The sequence below is a fragment of the Haliaeetus leucocephalus genome, unplaced genomic scaffold (assembly GCF_000737465.1).
Source record: "Haliaeetus leucocephalus isolate CR32 unplaced genomic scaffold, Haliaeetus_leucocephalus-4.0 Scaffold262, whole genome shotgun sequence".
Taxonomy (NCBI): Eukaryota; Metazoa; Chordata; class Aves; order Accipitriformes; family Accipitridae; genus Haliaeetus; species Haliaeetus leucocephalus.
In genome coordinates, this window is record NW_010972698.1 from 4,351,736 (window position 1) to 4,372,015 (window position 20,280).

The following is a 20,280-nucleotide window of genomic DNA, read 5'->3' on the forward strand; positions in this document are numbered from 1 at the left end:
AAAAGTGTTTCCCTGACTGTGTCAAGATATTGCAAACAGGGAGAAGAAATGAAGTCTTGCTATGGAAATGTGTAAGTTATAGCAGCAAGAAAATGTCACTTCAGATATGACGTAAATGTTATATATTTTAACATGTCAACATTACAAGGGAACAGGGAGGATTTTTCTGTTCCCAAACAACCTGTAGTATCCCTCCCAGAAGTATAGAATTTCTGCAGATTTAACTTGTTCACTTTAAGATTTCTTTCCTGAATTAAAAAAGGATCTCCTTTTCACAGTTATTAGAACCATAGTCACAAGCAAGCTGCTTTTCTCTTTGCCTTTTGTTTTCGTAAATATTTTCCCCCCAACAACAGGTTTCTCTCAATTTTTTTCATTTATTCTCTTTTGGACTCAAATATTGATAAAAATTCTGTTACAAGAAAATTATAAAAGGTGTTTTCCAGAAGGAAGGAAGACCACTGCCTCTACCACTATACAGTCCATTGGCCGATGGCATGTACTAACACCATGAATTAAAAGGAAATATAAGCCACTGTGAAAATCTTACCAGCTTATTATCCACCCTAACTGCTTACGCTATGTTTGATGAAAATCTGAAAATGCGTACTTTAGAGCTCAGCAGCTCTGGTCGGTTAATCATTATATCTTACCTTGTGACACTATTAGAGGATGATACTTAAAGCCCAATGCAGCACACAGGCAGATGTCAGGGAAGCCACAGCATGAGCCCCTTTCTCCATGCATCCTCCTGAGGCTGAGGCGTGAGATACAACCCCACATTAGCCAAGGAAACAGGGTGCAAACTTCTATCACCCCCTTACTCCAGAAGCATTTTGCACAGTGATTTGCTGTCTGTATTACCAAGTATGGGAGGGAGTTACGGCTTACGGGTAAAAATAGCTTTCTAAGTACAAAATTGGGCTCTAAAGTAGAAAGTGCCAGTGTTCTCTGACTGCACTCCAGCAGCTCCCCGTGAAGTTACGAAGAGCAGAAGTTGGGCCTTCGGCTGGAAACAGTACATTTCCTGCCAAGATTGAGCTCTAGCTAGAGCACTCGCATGGGATACAACGGGGGACAGGCACCCTAGGCCATATGTCAAGAGTGGAGAGGACTGCCAAGCACAGAGAGTGAACTGAACATTGTTCATGGCGGGGAAAAAGGGCTAAAGCTGCCAAGCCAGGAGAGAAGAGAAAGAAGGAAAAACACGTTCCTGGGTCCACCAGCTGCTGACAGCTCCAACATCACTTTAGATGTGATACAATGCAGGTGAACCCTAATTAAGGGAAATTTTTCATTTGGAGATGTGGGGCAAAAAAACCAGCTCTCTAGAAGGACCAGCTGTTTCCAGGAAAAGGGAAACAGCTCCAAATACAGCAAACAGTTCCCATCCCCATGAGCACTGGCCATGCAAGCATGCGAGGAGGAGCAATCCCTGAAGGCCAGGCTAACTCCCACCATACACACATCACCACGTTTTACCTTGGAGTGCTTTTCAGTCTGCTTCATCAGGAAAATTCACAGTCTGCTTTAGGCTTTCCTTGAAATGTTTTCTGCTTTATTTGAGACAACAGGCACTCTGATCCATGTTTGAAAATACAAATAAATAAGAGTGAGGGGAGCTAGCAGCTCTCACCAGATCCACTGGTCAAAATCAGCAATGAAAATACCTCTGCACTCCAAGCAACTCCCAGATCCCAGGGATTAGTGAGATGTCTAGTGCTGCCAGGAACTAGAATCTGCATTTGGTGAAAATTCTGGCATTTTGCGAGAAATTTCCCATGAAATAACAATTTAATTTTTTTAAAAAACATCAGTTAAAATAATTGTAATAGTAACTATAAAAACATCTAATTTCAGGAATGCTGAAAAATTATAGTGATATACATTAGTAGCTATATGTATTATTAAAAATTATACACTCAAAAATCAAATTAAGAACCCTCAGCTCACAAAAAAGTAGTAATTTAACAAAACAAAATAAGAAATACAAAATGTTGCAAGATTATCTTTAATGTTAAAATTACATAAACTGAAATGGATGTTATTTGCACACAGCGCTCTGTTACTGCCTTATTTGATGATAAAATGGTAACGGCAGCTATTTCATCCCATCTCCAAAGTAAAGGCTCTGGAGCTTAGACTATGAAGCAGTAAAGGGAGGGTGAGAGTACATCCAGCCTCCACTAGGACCTGAAGGCTCTGTCCTCTCTACAGAGTGCAGTGCCAGGCAGTGATGTCAGAGTTACTTTGGGTACCAAAAGCCATACAAACACATCAACTAGCTCTGTTGAAAAAGCTCCTTCAGAGTTAACTTAGGAATCCCTACAGATCAGAGCTTTGTGCGACAGGCATGTCCTTAGGGTAGTACCTCTTGCTGTAGAAAACTCTGCTGAATACATTCAGTTCATCCACTTCTATTCCTTAGCCACCTGCTTTTTTAACCTGTGTCTTATGTTGGCCCTGCTTTTATGTATATTCAATTCCCATCTACACAATGATATTCAGAGCTCAGTGACCTTTTAGAGCTAAACTGTTTTTTGGGGTAAGTAACTACTTAAGCAATACTGAAGCACTTCATAAATTCATTGCAGATTACTAAACTGTGCCAAAACATAATGCCATTGGGATAGAATCATAATTCGATGTTTTCAGATTTTTAAGCAAATAACAATTCTTATATTTTACAGTATAAAAGTAAATCCCTTATAATAGTCTGAATTCCAAAGGCCGTATTTCACTTCAGTTCAAATAAACTTTTAATTTATCTTAACGTTTTTTGCTGTGGCTGTTCTAGAAACTGTCAACAGCCAAAAATATTGTCATTCAACATGTCATTTATATGATTCTGTTGATAATACTTTATCTACTGTAAACTGATAAGGCTTAGAGTGCACTTACAGATTACTGCAGGTGTAAATTTGTACTGATCAGTACCCACTGATTCCTGCCAATGTGTCACTAGACTCCACTACAAATAGTGTAAAATAGCATACCCAGTTTACAGAGGATTAAAAATGTGCAGAAAAACAACTACCACCAAATAGCGGACATACTTCTAGCCCATATCCTCACTTATTCTGTGGTAGCTTGTCTCTGTATGTCCCTAGAGCTGCTGGAGAGGATGACTAATTCTTTCCATTTTTAAATCCAATTCACCCCCTTGGCTTAACAATAGCAAATCACCATCAACTACTTGTGCTAATAAAGGGGTCCCAAACACACAAATAAAATCTAGCAACAGCAGCAGGTGTAATTTGAAAAGTGAGCAATGTAATGAGACTTGAAAGAATTTAATTGAAAAACTATGAGCAAAGAGTGGATTCAGGCAGAATCATTCAATTCATGTAGCCATGTGGAATAATTTGTCATTTACGACGGTCAAAACAAATATTGCTGCATAAATGACTTTTAGGAACAGCCAGGCATTTTAGCAGCCTATGAAGAATATGACAGACTAGAGGTTGAAGGAAACTTGGAGGACAGGGCTGCTGGACAGAGTGGTCCAGTAATTCCTGCATGTCACTCCCATCCATCACCAGAAGCTTATGAAGTTGGTCAGATGGCCACCTTCTGCTGTCAAACTGGAAAATAATTCACCAGTACAAGTTCACAAATCACCTGTTTTCACAGGGAGCAGAAAGAACAAGGCAACCTCTCCCACTAGCATAGCTGTCCATGGAAAAGTACATAACTGCAAGATAGCCCCATCTGCCAGGGGACACCTGGGCCACGCCATGAGAGCAGGTCTTGCTCCTTTCTCAGGGTGGTCACCCTTTCCCCAGCCTCCAATGTACATCTGTTTACATCGTCTTCTAAGCCTGTCTCCTTACAGATCAGTGTTCAAAAACAGAAGAAGAGTGCAGAACCAGCAGGTAAACATAGCAGGTATTTTTCTCATTTGCACCTTTTCATCCCAAAAGCTATTGAAACATTGCTATGTATCGAGACAGAGTGAACTGGTTGGTAGGGCTGGAGAAAGCAGGAAGTGGTACAAATTGCCTTTCAAAAACAACAGGACTTTTTATGTTTGAGTTTTTCTTTTTATCTTAATAGTATAATTGTTCTTCAATAAACACTGGCCTTTATCAATACTCATTAAAATGCTTATGATTTCTGATATTCCTGAATATCTGTAATTTTATTATAAACTAATAAATTCTGATATTGTTGTTTATCTGTAACTTTATATTAGTATGTTCATTTTTTATTATCTAATTAAAAACTGAGTTTCTGTTACAGTTTTAGGCTTTAGAACCCTGGATCACAGTTGCTAATCTCACTTGTTTGTCCACAACAAAACTACCAAGAGGCAAATGAAAAAGTATATATATTTTTTTCTTTACATAGACTGAAGGGTTACATGTTACTTGCTAAGAGATAACACTGCTGTTATGTTTCTTCAGCAAAAAAGGCTGACAAGACTGGTTTCACATCTGTCTGCATAATATAACAAATCCATGAAGAACTAGCGAAGAAAAAGCTGTTTTGTTGACAATCTATTATTGTTACATGCACCCAAACACCAAGATTTAGGCACTGCTCATTAGCGCTGTATTGTAGCTCAGGATTTTGTCCCTATAAATACTTGTGTCAAAATATTTTTCTAATATATTCTAGGCTACAAGCCTTTGCCTTACATCCCCAAACAGCTATAGCCTCTGAAGCCTTTTATCATCTTAATCACACTTGCCCGTACCCTAACCATAGAAGCCATACTATAACATTGCCAGCCACACACAGTACTCCATGTGTAGTCCAAAAACCCATTTCTACAAATACCATTTTACCTGTTTGTTTTGCACTCTTCTCATCTACTAATACAACTCAGATCTCTTTGCCTTTCTTACTGTGGCCAAGCATTACACTGATGGCTTTCAGTTCCCATCTATGACTCCAGAGCCTTTTCCTTACAAATTATCTCATAGTAGCTAATATCGCGACTTAGTTACAGGAAGAAGAAAGGGAGTGGGAACTCCCCTTCTACCTCTAACTGAGCCACTGAGATCTTCCATTTGGGTCTGCAAAAGCGAGAAGGCAGGACTGGATCTGAGGAAAGCAGTGCCCGAGGACCAGCACATGCTGTCCTTGCAGCTCCCTTGCACAGCCACAGCCACGCAGGCAACTGCCCTGACACTCTGGCACAGGAAGTTAAGGCAGCACCTTCTAATACCTCTAATGACTTCACTGGAAGTTTGCTTAAATAATCGCTGGATAACTAACTAATAAGAGCAGGGCTTTGCCCCTAATTAAAAGTCTCACCTCACCAGACTCTACTTGAAATAAATGCTTAAGCAACACTAATATGAATACCAAATACACAGCCATTCTTCACTTAGTCCACCACTGCTCTCGTCTGCAATTAATTTTGATCAGGCTGCCTTGTGGGATCACATCTTCCGTAAAGCTGATGCATTAATCTTGGACATCATTAACTCTTCTGATTACCTTTTCCAACAGCAAGTTAAAATGGTGCTTCTGGCTCCTGCACCTTCAAATTTTCCTGAAGCTTTCCGTTATGTCAGCACTGCATTTACTCTGATTTCAAGTTTCACTCTTTAGATGCCCATACTGCATTTACCTATGAATATCAGTTATTTCATATTGCCTCTTCCATAACTACCAGAACCTCCAAAATGGACTAAAAACCTCATGTAGCAGATTTGAGGGGGAAAAAAAAAAAAAAATCCATGTCTTACAATCAATAGATAAAGTAAATAACTTAATTGATTTAACTGGTATTTCAAGTATTGTGTATTTTAGCAAATGCCTGGAAGGCTACAGGGAATCTAACCCAACCTCCTCTCTCTCCATGGCAGTGCAGCTCTCCTTGCTCGAAGGAGATGTGGAGTTGCCGGTTTCACTTTCAGAATAACTTTCTACTCTAATAACAATTTCAGGTTACCTTGGCTGCTAGCAGTGGCCAACAGAGTCCTGCTGTTCAAAATCCGTATTGCTAGAGGAACTCAGGCACTTGCCATAAATGCCAATTCAGGCATGTTAATAAATAACAACAATAGAAACAGCATTAGAAAGTTCCTGCAGAAGAAAACAGTAGGCAAGATCCTTTTCTCCACGTCTGCATTGCAGGCTAGCAGAGACAATACTACCATAGCTTTGCTGCTAAGCCTTCAGCAATATTTGCTAACAGTGATTTTAAAGACCAGCAGGTTCACTAGTCTGAGCTCTGGTCTCACCCTAGCTCCTCCTGGTACAGTATTTTGATGAGAACTCAATTTTCAGACAGGTGAATAATGTGGCCCAGTGCATCACCAACCCCACTACGAGAAAGATGTGGGCATACTGGAATGAGTCTGTGAAGGGCCACAAAGATGATTAAGGGACTGGAGTATCTATCATATGAGGACAGGCTGAGAGAGCTGCGGTGGGTTGGTCTGCAGAAAAGGCGGCGTATGGGGATCTTATCCATGTGTATAAGCACCTGGTGGGAAGGTATGAAGAAGATGGATCCAGACTGTTCTCAATGGTGCCCAGTGAAAGAATAAGAGGCAATGGGCACACAAACTGTAATAAAATAAATTCTGTTTAAACATAAGTAAAATCTTTTTTACTGTGAGGGTGGTTGAACACTGTGACAGCCTTGCCCAGAGATGGAGTTTGTATTCTTGGAGACAACCAAAACCCGACTGGGCACAGCCTTGGGCAGCCTGCTGTAGCTGATTCTGCTTGAGCTGGAGGTTGGACAGGACGATCTCCAGAGGTGCCTCCAACCTAGATCTGCACTATCCCCAGGGAAAGAAAACCCTCAGGATTTGTGTGCCAAAAACTACACCAGTATGCAGTTTTCTTTCTGGCTCCCGCGAGATGTCTTCTTCAACAAAATCCCTGAGTATGTCATATACCTGCTTCCAGCCTGTGATCTGATCTTCCTCAGGACCCTCCGTGCAACATGGCCAGCCACACAACACAAGAAATCCTCTGCTGTTTGTTGTATGAGTTTTCTTTGACCTCTCCCCCATAAAGATCTAAACCCACATGCATATAAAATTCACAAACTGAAACAAAACAGAAACAGGACAAAGAAACTTGGTGAAGCACCAAGCTATAAGATAATATGCTTACATGGTTCTATGTATTACATTCATAGTTCTAATCCATATTTTCAGGTCATCATCTACATAAACTTACTAGCCTATTCCAGATATCTAGATAGATTCAACCAGCAAACACACAACATCAGATACGTCTCCCAAACACTTAAATCTGGAAAAGGTGTTTACTAACATATATCCTTTTATAAACTAAAGGAAATTTAATTTAATATGAATTTCACACCAAATTACAAGGGGAACAATCTCATGGTTCTCAAGCATTTTGCAAAAAGGAGAACACTTGCATATTCCATATTTACATTTTTAATAATTCAGGTCATCAACATTTTAATAAAACAAATAAATTTAATACATGCTATAGTTAGTTTAGGACAAATTCATTAAGTTGTGAAGTATGAATATACCACATTGTTCACATAATGAAGAGAACACATGAGTTCTAGCAAGGTCATGATGAGAGGGAGAGCGTAGAATATGGGTTATCTAAAGAATATCCATCACGGGGAATTGAATTAGATGCATCTCATTTTCACTTTGTCAAACTTGGTTCATATTCTGGTTGAAGACCAGCATGCTACATAGGATAGCAACTATCCACGAGGCAGGTATTATATCTTCATTTGACAGGTCTGGGGTCAGGTAGGTCAAATCAATACTTTAGAGACCCATCCATGGTCAAAAATGGACAATAAAGAATCACATGATATATGAATCTGGCACACAGGGAAAAGAACTCATTTAAAATGAGGAATAATGATAAGAATAGAAAAAGGGATTTCACTCAAAATAAAAGGAAAAAATGTATTTCAAGAACATATTGGAAATATCATGTGGACTAATTCAGTTTGATATAAGAAAGTAGAATTCTACTTATCACTGCTTTAAGTAAGACACAATTTTAATCAGTATGTCAAAACACAGACTGGAAAATATCTAACCATTTGTTTATATGGTTTTGTGTGAAAGGCTGAAAAAAACTCAATTGTTTTCAGATACTTGCAAAGTTCCACAGACAGTGAAGGCAAAATAATAATTATAGATGACATACTGCAGTGGAATGGAAAGGGATCAGGAATATATTGGTAGGCAATACTATTTTACCCATTCATTTCTGGTACCTGACAAAAAGAGACAGAAGAATACTGTTGACTAGTAGATTACTACATGGACTCAGAAGCATACAATGTACAACCTCCTGAAAAGCAGGTTACTTTCCCCCTGACAGTCCAATGTTCCTAACTTCATTCTTGGAATAGGCTGTGCCACACTTTTCACTAAAAACAAACCCTAGGCTACAGAAGTTGATCATCAAAATTAAACCAAAGCTTAAAAATATGGAACAAGCACTCAAAAAAAAAAAAAAAATTAATGACTCAGGTTGTCTCTATTGGCTTTGTTTTATTCTAGGACAAACCTCACCAAAAGCCTGTTTTACAGTTTCAGTCAACCTTTCCTCTGTTTAGCACTGAAGGCAAAACTAGAGTCTGAATTACTTCCAGCATATAGGGAGGACCTAGCTCTGCTCTACCTTTTGCTTTATAACCAGCGTTTCCAGGCTTTGTACAGAGCAAAAGGTAGAAGTAGTCTTCTGTAGAATTTATAAGATCTTGATATAAATTTCCCCTAGTTTGGGACTGCTCGGCTATTGGGATTTGGTTTGGACTTACTTCTATCAAATAGATTCACTGACATGTGAACACCACTTTTTCTTATTATTTCAAAGCTTTATTTTTTCTATTGGCATAGAACAAAGATTCTTACCAGTAACCTTCAATTCAACTGTTCTTCGTATAAGCTTGCCTTCAAACTTTAGTTCACAGGTATAATTTCCTCCATCTTCTTCCTGGACCTCTTGTATTAAGAGAGTATTTCCCTTCTGAATTACAACGCTTCTCCACATTTTTGGCTTACATTCCTGCAGAAAAAAATCCATTGCCAAAATTACCCAGCTTGTATGACATAAGACAGTGTTGCCTGATCAGATTTTCAGTATTATACATAAGTAAACAACCATCTCAATATATTTTGCAATTCAAATTCAAATATAATTTCAGAAAGCACAGAGATCTGAAACTGGAATTAATTTGAAGACGGAAATTAAACAGAAATGTTTTTAAGGTTCAGTAATTCCCACTGCATCACATGGGCCGTATTTAATACATAGTACCCTGAAGCAATGGTTAAGTATCTTCTCTTTTTCATGATGAGCAACTGCCAAGACCTCTACTTCAGGATGGACCATTAAAATGCATCTCTGTTTGAAGGGAGTAAGGGCAACATCTGTTAAGAGTTAGCCTGAAGGCAAACTTTACACACAGTCTCAGGCTAGAACCATTTACCAACAGAAGAAAACAGGAAGAACAACAGCAGTTTTGTGAGCAAGAGAATTCAGGAAGCTTGGTTTCCTTATGGTCCTGTTTCTCAACACTGGCTTCTCTGGCACCTGATGAACTTTGATTCAACCTTTTCCCACCACTGGGCTCTTTGTAGCATCACCCCCATGTGCATCCTCTGGTGGAGTACATGGTACTGATGGCCTGCAACTCCCACTGACTTCGCCAGGCAGACCTCAGCTGTTACTTGGCAGATTTAGGTTCATCACTATGAATTGTGGTCCTACTGGAACAGCATTTGAGTCCTTCTGGATAGTGTGTGATACAGTGCAAGAAAAGGCTCTCCCTTTCCTAACATACTATATCCCTGCAGCTAGATCAGTCACCTTCCACACTAACGGTACTCATGATTGAATACCTCTCGGAATGCTCTGAACTAAAACCACAGGCACAATCTGATCATTGTCTCTTTAAAACAGTACCTCAAGATTATATACTTCTTGTCTCTCCATAACTTTAACATCAAACCTGTTCTGCCTGCAAACAAAATCACGCTTTTCTCAGTTCTTTAAAACACTCAGTACTCCCAACAGTTCTGGAGGCTCTGGCTAATTCTGTACTCAGACCACACAAAGCAACATAGGGCCTGAGTACCTTTAATGCTCCTCTATTCCCTCTCTCAAGGTGGCAACATCGAATAAGCTCTCAGACTGCAACGAACAATCTCGTATCAGTTACATCAGGCTCAGCAACTTCAGAGATTCATGTAAATAGCCCAGACCTGTGCCCCATTTTCTGCTCAACTGAAACAGCAGTGTCAGAAATACAGCAAACAATACAGAACAAAGCTTTCTCTTCAGAAAACAATCAAACAAGAAAATACGTTGACATGCAAATATATTGTATGACAGCAAGAGACCAAAATGACACAAACATAATTTTTTCATGGGACTCCATACACATTCCAAATCCACAATGTCAGATTCTAAATTAAAGGATAATAGTAAAGAAATAAAAAGATGGGACTGTGAGCTTCTGGCCTTGCACTTGAAAATGGAGCACTGAAGCATTTATCTCCATCCCCAGTAGGCCAAATTCTGTTACAATGTGGTCAGATTTTTAATTCTGAAACTGTGCGATACTACTGCAGGTAACAGAGTGTTCAGGTTATCTTTCTGTTTCCAAAGTACAGTTGTAAGGAAAGCGTAATCTTGTCTTGCATGTGAACTTTAGTTAACACCGATGACAGAGAATGATCAGAATCCAGATCCTATCTGCTGTGCTAAGAAGAATCAGAGCTTATTTTTGTTACTAAATTGCACTGGCATTGGTTTAGACTCATGCAGGACACAGATCTGAGCCGGAAAATGCCATTAAATCCTTTCTGATTTGCACTCAATTTTTTAGTCCTATTTAAAGGTACATCAACCACCTACTTGGAGTAACTAAATCTGAACACTGAGCAAAGAATATGATTCAGTTCTATTCAATCCTAATTTAGAAGGAATACAATTTCCAGAATACACAAAGTAAGAATATTTCAGGTATGCACCCTTTCAATTCAGCACTGAAAGACCCTATCATATGTTACCAGTTTTATATTCTCCACTTTATTTTTAAAAGTATGGGAGCAAAGAGATCGAAGATACATTTTCATACGCTTTCTATTTTTATATACCACATATTTGTAACAAGAAGGGCGACAACTCTACTACTACAGAGATTAATGATTTAGCACAAACAATGTTTGTGCTATTGTGGTTTTACAGAAAGGAATTGTTCTGCTAGAACTGTACCACTAATGTCCTAATTGTTTCTTTTTGTATCTACTTAAAACACTTCATATTAAAAAATATTTATAAGCCTTTCTTTCCCAATTTTAGCTAATTAATTTTTCTTCTCCTGACTATGCAGGCTTTCTAAACATATGTTGAAAATGCCTGTTTTATTCTCCCTGTTTTTTCAGACTAGTTCAATACACAAAACTAAAAGCAAATAAGGGGAGAAGCTGGAAAATCATAACAATTTGTATTTTAAGCAACAAAAATGGCCAAGAAACAAACCAATTTAAAAAAAAAAATCTAACTAGTCTTCATATTGTGAAAACAATCTAGATTTTACTGTCAGAGGTCTGCTAATTTCTCTAACAAGCTAAGTGCTCAATTGTACAACTGTTGCTTGTTTAACCAATTAATTGCTCTTTTCTGCTTTTGCACCATGTTTACCTGCTAGAAGAATCTGAAAGTTTCTTTTTCTATCCAATTTATTCTCCTTAGACACATTAATTGTTTTCGGGTTTTTTCCCCCAATAATTAAATTGTGTACTATTATGCTTCTTTTTCTCTTCCTTGAAATTTAAGAGGCAGCACCTCAACAACTCTATTTTTTGTAGGGTAGATAACAACTACCTGTCCTTCACCTGACATTCTGATTGTTTTCACAGCCCGCCCTTCTGCCCAATAGTAGAAAAGAGATAATGGAAATGGTTTAAGACTCTGCATTCTAGATGTAATATACCTTTTTCCTCTGCCAGTTGATTTTTCATGAAACTACTCTTACTGTTAAATCCCATTCATTCAATCATGCCTTGACACATACATTTATTTCCAAAAAATCTTATACTTGTTGTCAAAACAGTTCTAACAGGCATAACAGAGCTGTGTGTATATCAATGGCTTTAATTGTGGAAATCTTTAAAAACAAGCATTTCATGCAGTGTAAGTCTAGCCAGATACGAAGTCGATACTACTGCTAAAACAAATCCTTATAGCAAATGTTTTATTACTTATCAGGTATGCATGTGGAAATCTATTCAGGCATAATTATTTTAAAGGCGTGTTTAAATTACAATTAACTCCTGATAAATTGATGCAATTATTGGCTTAGATTCATTAATCCCTCCACAGAGAGAAGCCTTTCAGAAGGCAGGGCAAGCCCTGCACACAGTGGGCTTGCACCATTATAGTCTTGTCTGATGGTATTTCATCTGTCACAAGCCCAAACTCCCCGAATACCAGCAAACTGGCAGGTTCTCATGAACACACGAATTTCTCTTTTCAGCCAAAAGTATAAAGAAGGAACCTCAAGGACTTCCTCGTATTTATTTATCTACTGTTCTATTTTGGACAATTTATGCTCTCCCGCTGGATGAAAATCTTTTCTAAATGTATCAGCATGATGAAAAGGAATTGCCCCCAGTGCTTCTGGAGCAGATTTACACAAGAAGATGGCTGATTACACCTTCATGTACATGTCAAACTCAATCACAAAGGTAGAGGGGAAAAACTTGAGGATCCAGTGTGCTATGACTGGAAACAGATGCCTTCTTCAGAAAGTGAGGGTCAGATCCTAAAGTGGAATATGACTTTACACTATTCTTTGGGAGAAGGGATCTGCTTTTTGTTACACATGTTGCCTCACACAGCATGATCTAAAGTCCCACACTGTGGATTGTAGGGGTTACCTTAGTCCTCATCATATTATTTTGAAATCCAAGTAATTACATATTTTCTAGAAACTGGACTTAGGCTCTTTTGAATAGGCAGACTTCTATTAACAGTTAGTACCACAAGACCCTCTAGAATATTTTTCCAAAACCCTGTTTCAGGAATAAGTTTCAAGGGATAACCTGACATATATACATTCTGCATAAAATTAATATTGACATTTTACATTACTAAGCTTCCTCACTCAGGTCCACATACCATAGGTGTTGTCTAAGCACTGAACTGATAGCACCTTATTGTTAATTATGGATAAGGAGGTATACGTAGTAGGTTATTCCACTAATGTCTCTCTTCATTACTAAGCCAGACTAAAGGTTGTCGGCTTCAATTCCTACCATTATCATCCAACCACATAATTTCTGTTCCATTTCACCATGACGATGACTTGTCAGTCAGCTGTCACACTCCAGCCTGGTGTCACACAACCTGTGTGTGCAACCCAGATAACACGTGTGGGTATATGGAACAAAGACACTTCTGTTCCCTTTCTCGGTCAGCACAAAGCATCATTGATGTGGGGTTGTACGTGCATCTTCCTTAGTCTGATTTCTGCTCCATGACAGCTGAAGATTATTCCTGCCCGGCTTCTTTTGCAGCATGCTCTTGCAAAAAAATACAATCTGGTGTTCAGTAATACCTAGGTACATAGGACAAGAAACAGCTTCTCTCTGGTACCCTCTTTCCTCCAAGACTTCAGACTTAACTGAATACATGTATTTTATGTATGAACAGCACTGAAGTTATCCACCATATGCTGAGAGAAACAGCTTCAATGGCTGAAAGAAAAACTTTGTTTATGCTAACAGTGGGTTATGGCACACGTTTTGTTACTATAAGATAGAACATGTGAGATTTCTGTAAAAAATAGAAATAGATGACAACTTATAAAATTGCTCTTTTCTGATGCAACCTGCTAAGGAGGAAAAAAATCTGCAGCTCTGCACATATTACTTACTTCACACAAAATAACTATCTTTAAAGAACATCATTAAGGTTGGCAAATCAAGCACTCAAAATGTAGGATTTAACTGGTTTGTATGTTTCTGTCTTCATTACCTGAACCAAGTTTGTCCTAAACTCATTCTGCCTTTATTCCTACAATCCAAACTCTATTTCCCATGGATCCCACTGAGCTCTTCCTCTTGCCCAACTATTTCTTGTTCCCTCTGGCTCTCAGCTCTTTATTCTTCTCCATTGTTTCTTGCAGCAACTCATACCTGAGGGCTTTTCAAATATCAGACTTCAGTCCAAGTCCAGACAACAGGTAAAATTTGCCAGACCTTGCTATGGTCTTTGTACCTGATGTCTGCCTGGCAACCCATATTTTAGTCGTTCTCCTGTTTTCTTGGGGAGCTACAGAAACACATCACCAATACATCTGCTGCTGAAAGTGGTGTGTGATACTTGACAGGCCTTGGAGAAGGTACAGCCAGCCAAGTTACCTGCCGAATAGTAAAAGTATCTAACAGACCTCAGTTAAAATTAACGGACCTCAGTAAAATTACTCAATGAACCTCAGCAAAAGTAAATGCATCTCTGTGAAATTACCCAGCAGACTTTGGTAAAAATTAACAAGCCTTGGTGAAATTACCCAACAGGCTTCATAAAAATTATCTGGGTAGCACTACTGAAGCTGGCGGTGCTGTTACACCTTTGGTTCCATTGCAGGTTGCCTCCCTTTGTTTCTACTACACTATCAGGTAGGGAGACATCCCACCAAGGTGGAAACTGGTACAGAGGCAGCACAGTGGTTTGGGAACGTGGTACTGCTGTTAGAGACATTGTGTGACCTCTTGCACAGAACATCCTCATTGATGCTGATGCTGGGTAGTTTTGCCTGCACTTTTGTATTCCTTCTGTAATACTGAGACAACATCCTCCAGACCCGTCACAAACCACTACAGGCTCAGAAAAGGCCATCTCTAAGCCTCAGACTGAAAACAGTGGAAGTTTTGTATAGTTTCAGCACAATAGCAATAAGACAGCAATAGTTACCTTGTACCACACCACATCTGGCTCTTGACTGGCTGTTTTGTAATCCTCAATATCAGGACAGGAGATTGTCTTTCTCTTAGTGACTTCTGATTTTTCCAGATATCTGATCTTGCTGTTGTAGCAAAGCCCAGATTCATTCTCAGCTACCGTCAAGGACATGGACACCTTCATGCAATACGTTGAGTTTCTGCAGGGACAGAAAGATGTTTTCATTTATCCTGCCTCCTTTTTACCATCTTCGTTTCAGCACAGTAAGTTTCTTTGTTAGGCTCTCATCTTCACAAAAGCTTCAGCGACACATTCAAATAGTGATTATCACACTGTGTATTTCCAACACAGACAAATTACTAGAAAATGTAAAGGCTCATTTCTGATTTACTATGAAGAATCCTGTAGAAATTTTGTTGACAAGTGATCTAACCCAGCACAGCAGCTCTTTTGAGCTTGCGAGTCTACGAACACAGGAGCTTGTTGGCATCTCAAATGTTGGTCAGGACACACTGTCCCATTTCCTCTATGTGTCACTCACACTCCTCCTTTCCCTCTTTCTCTCCCACCTTCAGGAGATTTCACTCCAGTACACAGTGCTATACATTTGAGAAGAAGGGTTATGTGCTGGATGTTAAAGCACGTTATGCAGGAAGAATTCTACCCCCTGAAGGAACCGCTATATAAAATCCTACAGCATGTGATGTTGTGGTGGGTTGACCCGGACCGGCTGCCAGCCACCCACCCAGCTGCTCTCTCACTCCCCCTCAACAGGATGGGAAGGAGAAAATAAGATGAAAAAGCTCCCGGGTCTAGATAAAGACAAGGAGATCACCTACCAATTACCACCATGGGCAAAACAGATTCAACTTGGAAGAAATTATTTTAATTAATTGCAAATTCAAATAGGTTTGGATGCTGAGAAAGACAAAAAAGCTAAAACACATTCCCCTCACCTCCTTTTTTTACTTCTCTACCTCTCCCTCCCCAAGTGGCGGAGGGGGTGGGGATGGGGGTTGTGGTCTGTCTGCGGCTCCTTCCTCCTCACGCGTTCATGTTCTCCTGCCCCGGCGTGGGCCCTCCGTGGCTGCCGTTCCCGTCGGGAAAACCAGCCCCCGGCCCGGGGTCCCTCCACGGCCGCAGGGCCGTCCCTGTGGGGGCCTGGCGCGCCTCCCCCCCCTCCTGCCCGGCCCTCGGTGCGGCGGGGCTGTTCCTCACACTCTGTCCCTCACCCCTCGCCGCCCGTCTTGCCCCTTCCTCAACACGCCTTCCCCTCGCCGAGGGGCTCAGCTGTGCCCTGCATTGAACCGGCCGGAACCGGCTGGAACCGTCCGTGTCCGGCCTGGGGCAGCCCCTCGGCTCTCCTCAGAGGGGAGCCCGCCGCCCCGCCGCCAGCGCCTGCGCACGGGCACCCAGCGCAGATACACAATAAGTCAGACTGGTGGTTACACACATACATTTTGGCCTTAAAATCCTGAAAAATGTAACCCCTTAGCACTTCAAACCATTGCCTGCTCTACCACCAAAGAACCCTGACAGAGTTAAATCCAGGCGAGCGGATTGCGAGCTACGCCTAGTTTTTCTTAATATCAGGGTAGAATAAACACAACCAGCCCAGCTCCCATGCCTCAATCATGAAAACAGGATTAAATTAAATTCCTTCAGACTTGCATCTTTAACAGATCTATCAGACACACAATAAAAAAAAAAACTAACTGGTGTTTGTCATGGTGTTACTGTGAAGCATTTGCACTTTGCACAGGATCATTGCAACCCAGACTGTCAGCTTCTGCCCTTCATTAGGTGTGATGGCAAGCTACAAAGTACAAGCGACAATATAATGAGGCTCTTCCTCCCATCGTGCATCATTTTGTCATTTTAATTGACTGCGCCACAACCAAAAAAGCCTGGAGTAAAACCAACGTGCTGGGTGGTTACTCCCATCAAAGGGAGTTGTGGAGAGCTCTTGCAGGAGATATTGCCGCTTTGCCGCTGCCTCTTCCATTGCAGCTCGGCTGCAAACTGGTTTAGCTGAGGCAAGACGGTGGCACGGCAGACAAAAACTGCCCTGTGCACCTGGAAAGTGATCCATCAGTCAAATCCTGACACTAACGATACTGGCTGCTTACTCCCTCCAATTAGACTCATGACAATGCTTTTAACTTAAAAAAAAAAAAAAAAAAAATCCAACACGCTCCATAACAAATCTTTTCTTATGCAATGTTTCAACGTGCCACTCCGTCAAGTGAGTCTGTAGTTGGGAAGAAATTAAAAAGGTCTATGGGGGCACGTCATCACGGCTCTAAGCTTCACGCTAAACAAGTGCTGACAAAACACTGTGCCAATGGCTTCTTGTCAAAGGTGTGCCACGAGCAGGTATTTGCAGAAAGAGGTATTTGCAAGGCAAATCAACAGGCAATCTTCAGAAACCTCCCATTTTCAGCATCATTAGTGTTACGTATTCAGCAGAACCACAGACTCCCCCCTTCCTACTCTCTTCTCTTCAATATGCCACCTGTGCATTTATGTGATAAAATTGGTGGCTATTTTCTCTGTCCCTCACCTCAGAGTGGAAAGGGTCATTTTGCACACTGCCATGATGTGTTTCTGTTGCTAGGCTATAAAAAAGTCTCATCCTCACAAACTGCACAAAATGTATTATTTTACCTGAAACAAAAGTTCTCTGGACTGAAAAAATGCATCATTTGGGGTGGGCTTTTCAGAAATACTTATATGATTTTGGGAACATAAGTCAACTTTCTCCCAACTACTCGCTTTTGAAAAGCAAGTAAGGGTTACCTTTTTTGCAGGAGGAAAACAAAACATATTTGGAAAGTTTCAATGTTTCCTAATACAGCACTGAAAATCAACAAAATATGGATACAACCACTCAGTATAATCAATAGTAATTAATCAGTAATGATTATTTAATTTTCCTGAATGACTACAAGTATTACTGAGTGCAAATAAGGTCACATGCACTCAGTAATAATGATCCAGGCTAATCAAGAATAATGACTTTGAATAGTTGTCCATAACTTGGTGTTATTTAATAGTGCTGTATTTTCTGCTAACAATCTTGCATTATTTAGATTGTATTTTGAACAGCGCTGGAGGCTACTTCTATTTAAAATGCTTCCTGGAACCACGACCTAAAAATGTAGTATTCTTTTCATTAGTTACAATTAGAATGGAGTAGAATTGAGAAAACTAAGTGCCTGGTGAGCACTATCACTTTTGTTCACACTCCATGACCGAGACAATAAATCTATTCAGGCTCATGATGAAGAAAGCCCTCACTAAGCCAACAGCAATAGACTTGAAAGCTTTATGAATGCTTCTTCACCACCCACTCACGTTAGTGCTACTGCTGGTAATCCAGAAAAGGGCAACTTCTGCAGGGATTCCAGTGAATGAAGCAGCAGCCTTCCTTCAATCTAGTCAGTTTGGGATAACAGTTATATTTTAGCCATGTGCAAAAGGAAACAGCAGTTTGATCAGCTTCACTGTTTTTCTCAATTTTGAGGCAGGAGTCTGAGAGCCAAAGTTTGTAGAAAACGTGAGCCATTTCTCCCTGTGCTAGGCAAGCTGCTCCCCAGGACAGTATGGATTTCATCTCACAATTCTCTGAGAAGGTCATGGGTCTGTGACGACTTTTTCTTGGAGACTCCACGGCTACCATTTTTCTGTCAGCTCAGATGCTGCAAGACAGAACTTCCTAAAAAGATAAATTCCCTTTGTTTTAACCAGAAGATTGCCATGGAATTGACCATGTTCATCCTTCGCAGGAATTAGTAGGTGAACCTGTTAATTTTCCTACATAGAAAAAAAACCTTGTAATTTGAACTGTAATTTGCAGAAAAACATGCATTTGGTTTCACTGGCACATGGGAACGTGCTGTCTTCCCTCCCTTGTGGGGCCGGGGGCATAAAGGGGGTCTCTAGAAGGTGACAGCTTGAGGAACTTGAGAACTCAGGCAGGGGATCACAAAGCAGTCAATGGTCACTACAGCATTGTTTTTATCACCTGGGTAAGCAGACAGGAATATTATGGTGCTGGCCACCACGCAGGTCACTGCGGTGATGGGAACTCACCTACAGAAGTCCCTCAGGAAGCCCACAGAGCTGCTGTGCTGGGAGGGATCCAGTTCTTTCTTTCCAATTGTTTTCAGGACCGCTGTGTCCACAAGGGATCACCTTGATGAACAGCATTTAAGTTGTTTATGGTAAGGGTCATCTTTAATTTTATTTTTCTTTTAAATGTGTGGAGACTGACTAGCATGAATCCTACATTTATTGCTTTTCTTCTTTGAAAAGCTAAACAGATGGCCTATGAATTATAAAAGGAGGATCCACTTTTGTTTTCAGTACATGATCATGGAGCTTGGTGGGGGAGGTCAGTGCCCCCAGCAGTTTGCTGACTGGCAGGAAAGGTTATATGACCATATTTAATGAGGAAAGTTGGAACACAAGAAGAAGAGATAACTATAGCAAAGCTGGTAACTTGGGTTTTGCTGTCAGAATTGGTGGCTGAAAGGAATAAAAAGGAAGCATCTTCCAGGTGGATGAGGAAGATGCTGGAGGGCTTCCAGTGGTGATCTCAGTATTGTGAGGCCAGGTAAGAAGAGTTGTATACAAGTAGAGAATATTGAAACCCAAATGAACCTGGCAGACTGCAGAGACCCCACTTGCCACATATAAAGGAAATAAGCCCGTAAGTGGATCTTTTAATAATTTGTCTTTTCTGAAAGGTTTCCAAACCATTCATTTTCCACAGGAGTCGACTTCCAATGGATTCCATTTCTATAGGATGTAGCAGTGGTTATATGGGGAACAGGAAAAGGGAAGAAAAGAAAGAATCACTCCATAATACAAAGAAAAAAATGTCTTATGTTTTCACACTGAAACTAAGATTTGTAATTCCCTATTTCAAGGGACTAGTTATAAACTGGGCCTACTCTCTCGACTGGAAATGTGAAGAAGGGTTTAGCTTTGCCAGAGTTCACAAAACAGTTTTCTTTGTTCTCATGGCAAGGCATTTGTAATCCCCAGGCCACCTGGAACTGGCTCTGAACCACAAACTGAAGCCAGCTTAGAATCCAATAGAAAACCACAGGGAAAACCAAGGGACTTTAACAGGTCTCAAAACAAAAGCAAGAAAATTGTGAGTTTGGCTTGACTTCGAAGCAAGGACAAGAGGGAAAAACAGAGGATATAAAGAAACGGATAAGAAGGACATTTGAAATTGAAGTGTCAATCCCAAAATTGTTTTTCATCTTGTTTTGAATTCAAGACAATTCATCAGCCCTGAGGCTGAACTGAAATTAGACAAAATATTCACAACTTTGGAAAAAACTTTTTTGGCATTTGTGTTTCTGCTAAGTG

At 40.2% G+C, this 20,280-nt stretch overlaps 1 protein-coding gene across 1 annotated transcript in view; it reads right to left on the reverse strand.

Annotated features, from left to right (window-relative positions):
* Positions 1–20,280, reverse strand: part of IL1RAPL2 (interleukin 1 receptor accessory protein-like 2) — a 387,096-nt gene that overhangs the window by 164,310 nt on the left and 202,506 nt on the right. The window contains exons 3-4 of the mRNA XM_010568937.1: positions 14,908–15,094; positions 8,835–8,988 (exon numbers count right to left, since the gene is read on the reverse strand). Coding sequence (XP_010567239.1) covers positions 8,835–8,988; positions 14,908–15,094 — 341 coding nt within the window. The remainder of the gene's footprint in view (positions 1–8,834; positions 8,989–14,907; positions 15,095–20,280) is intronic.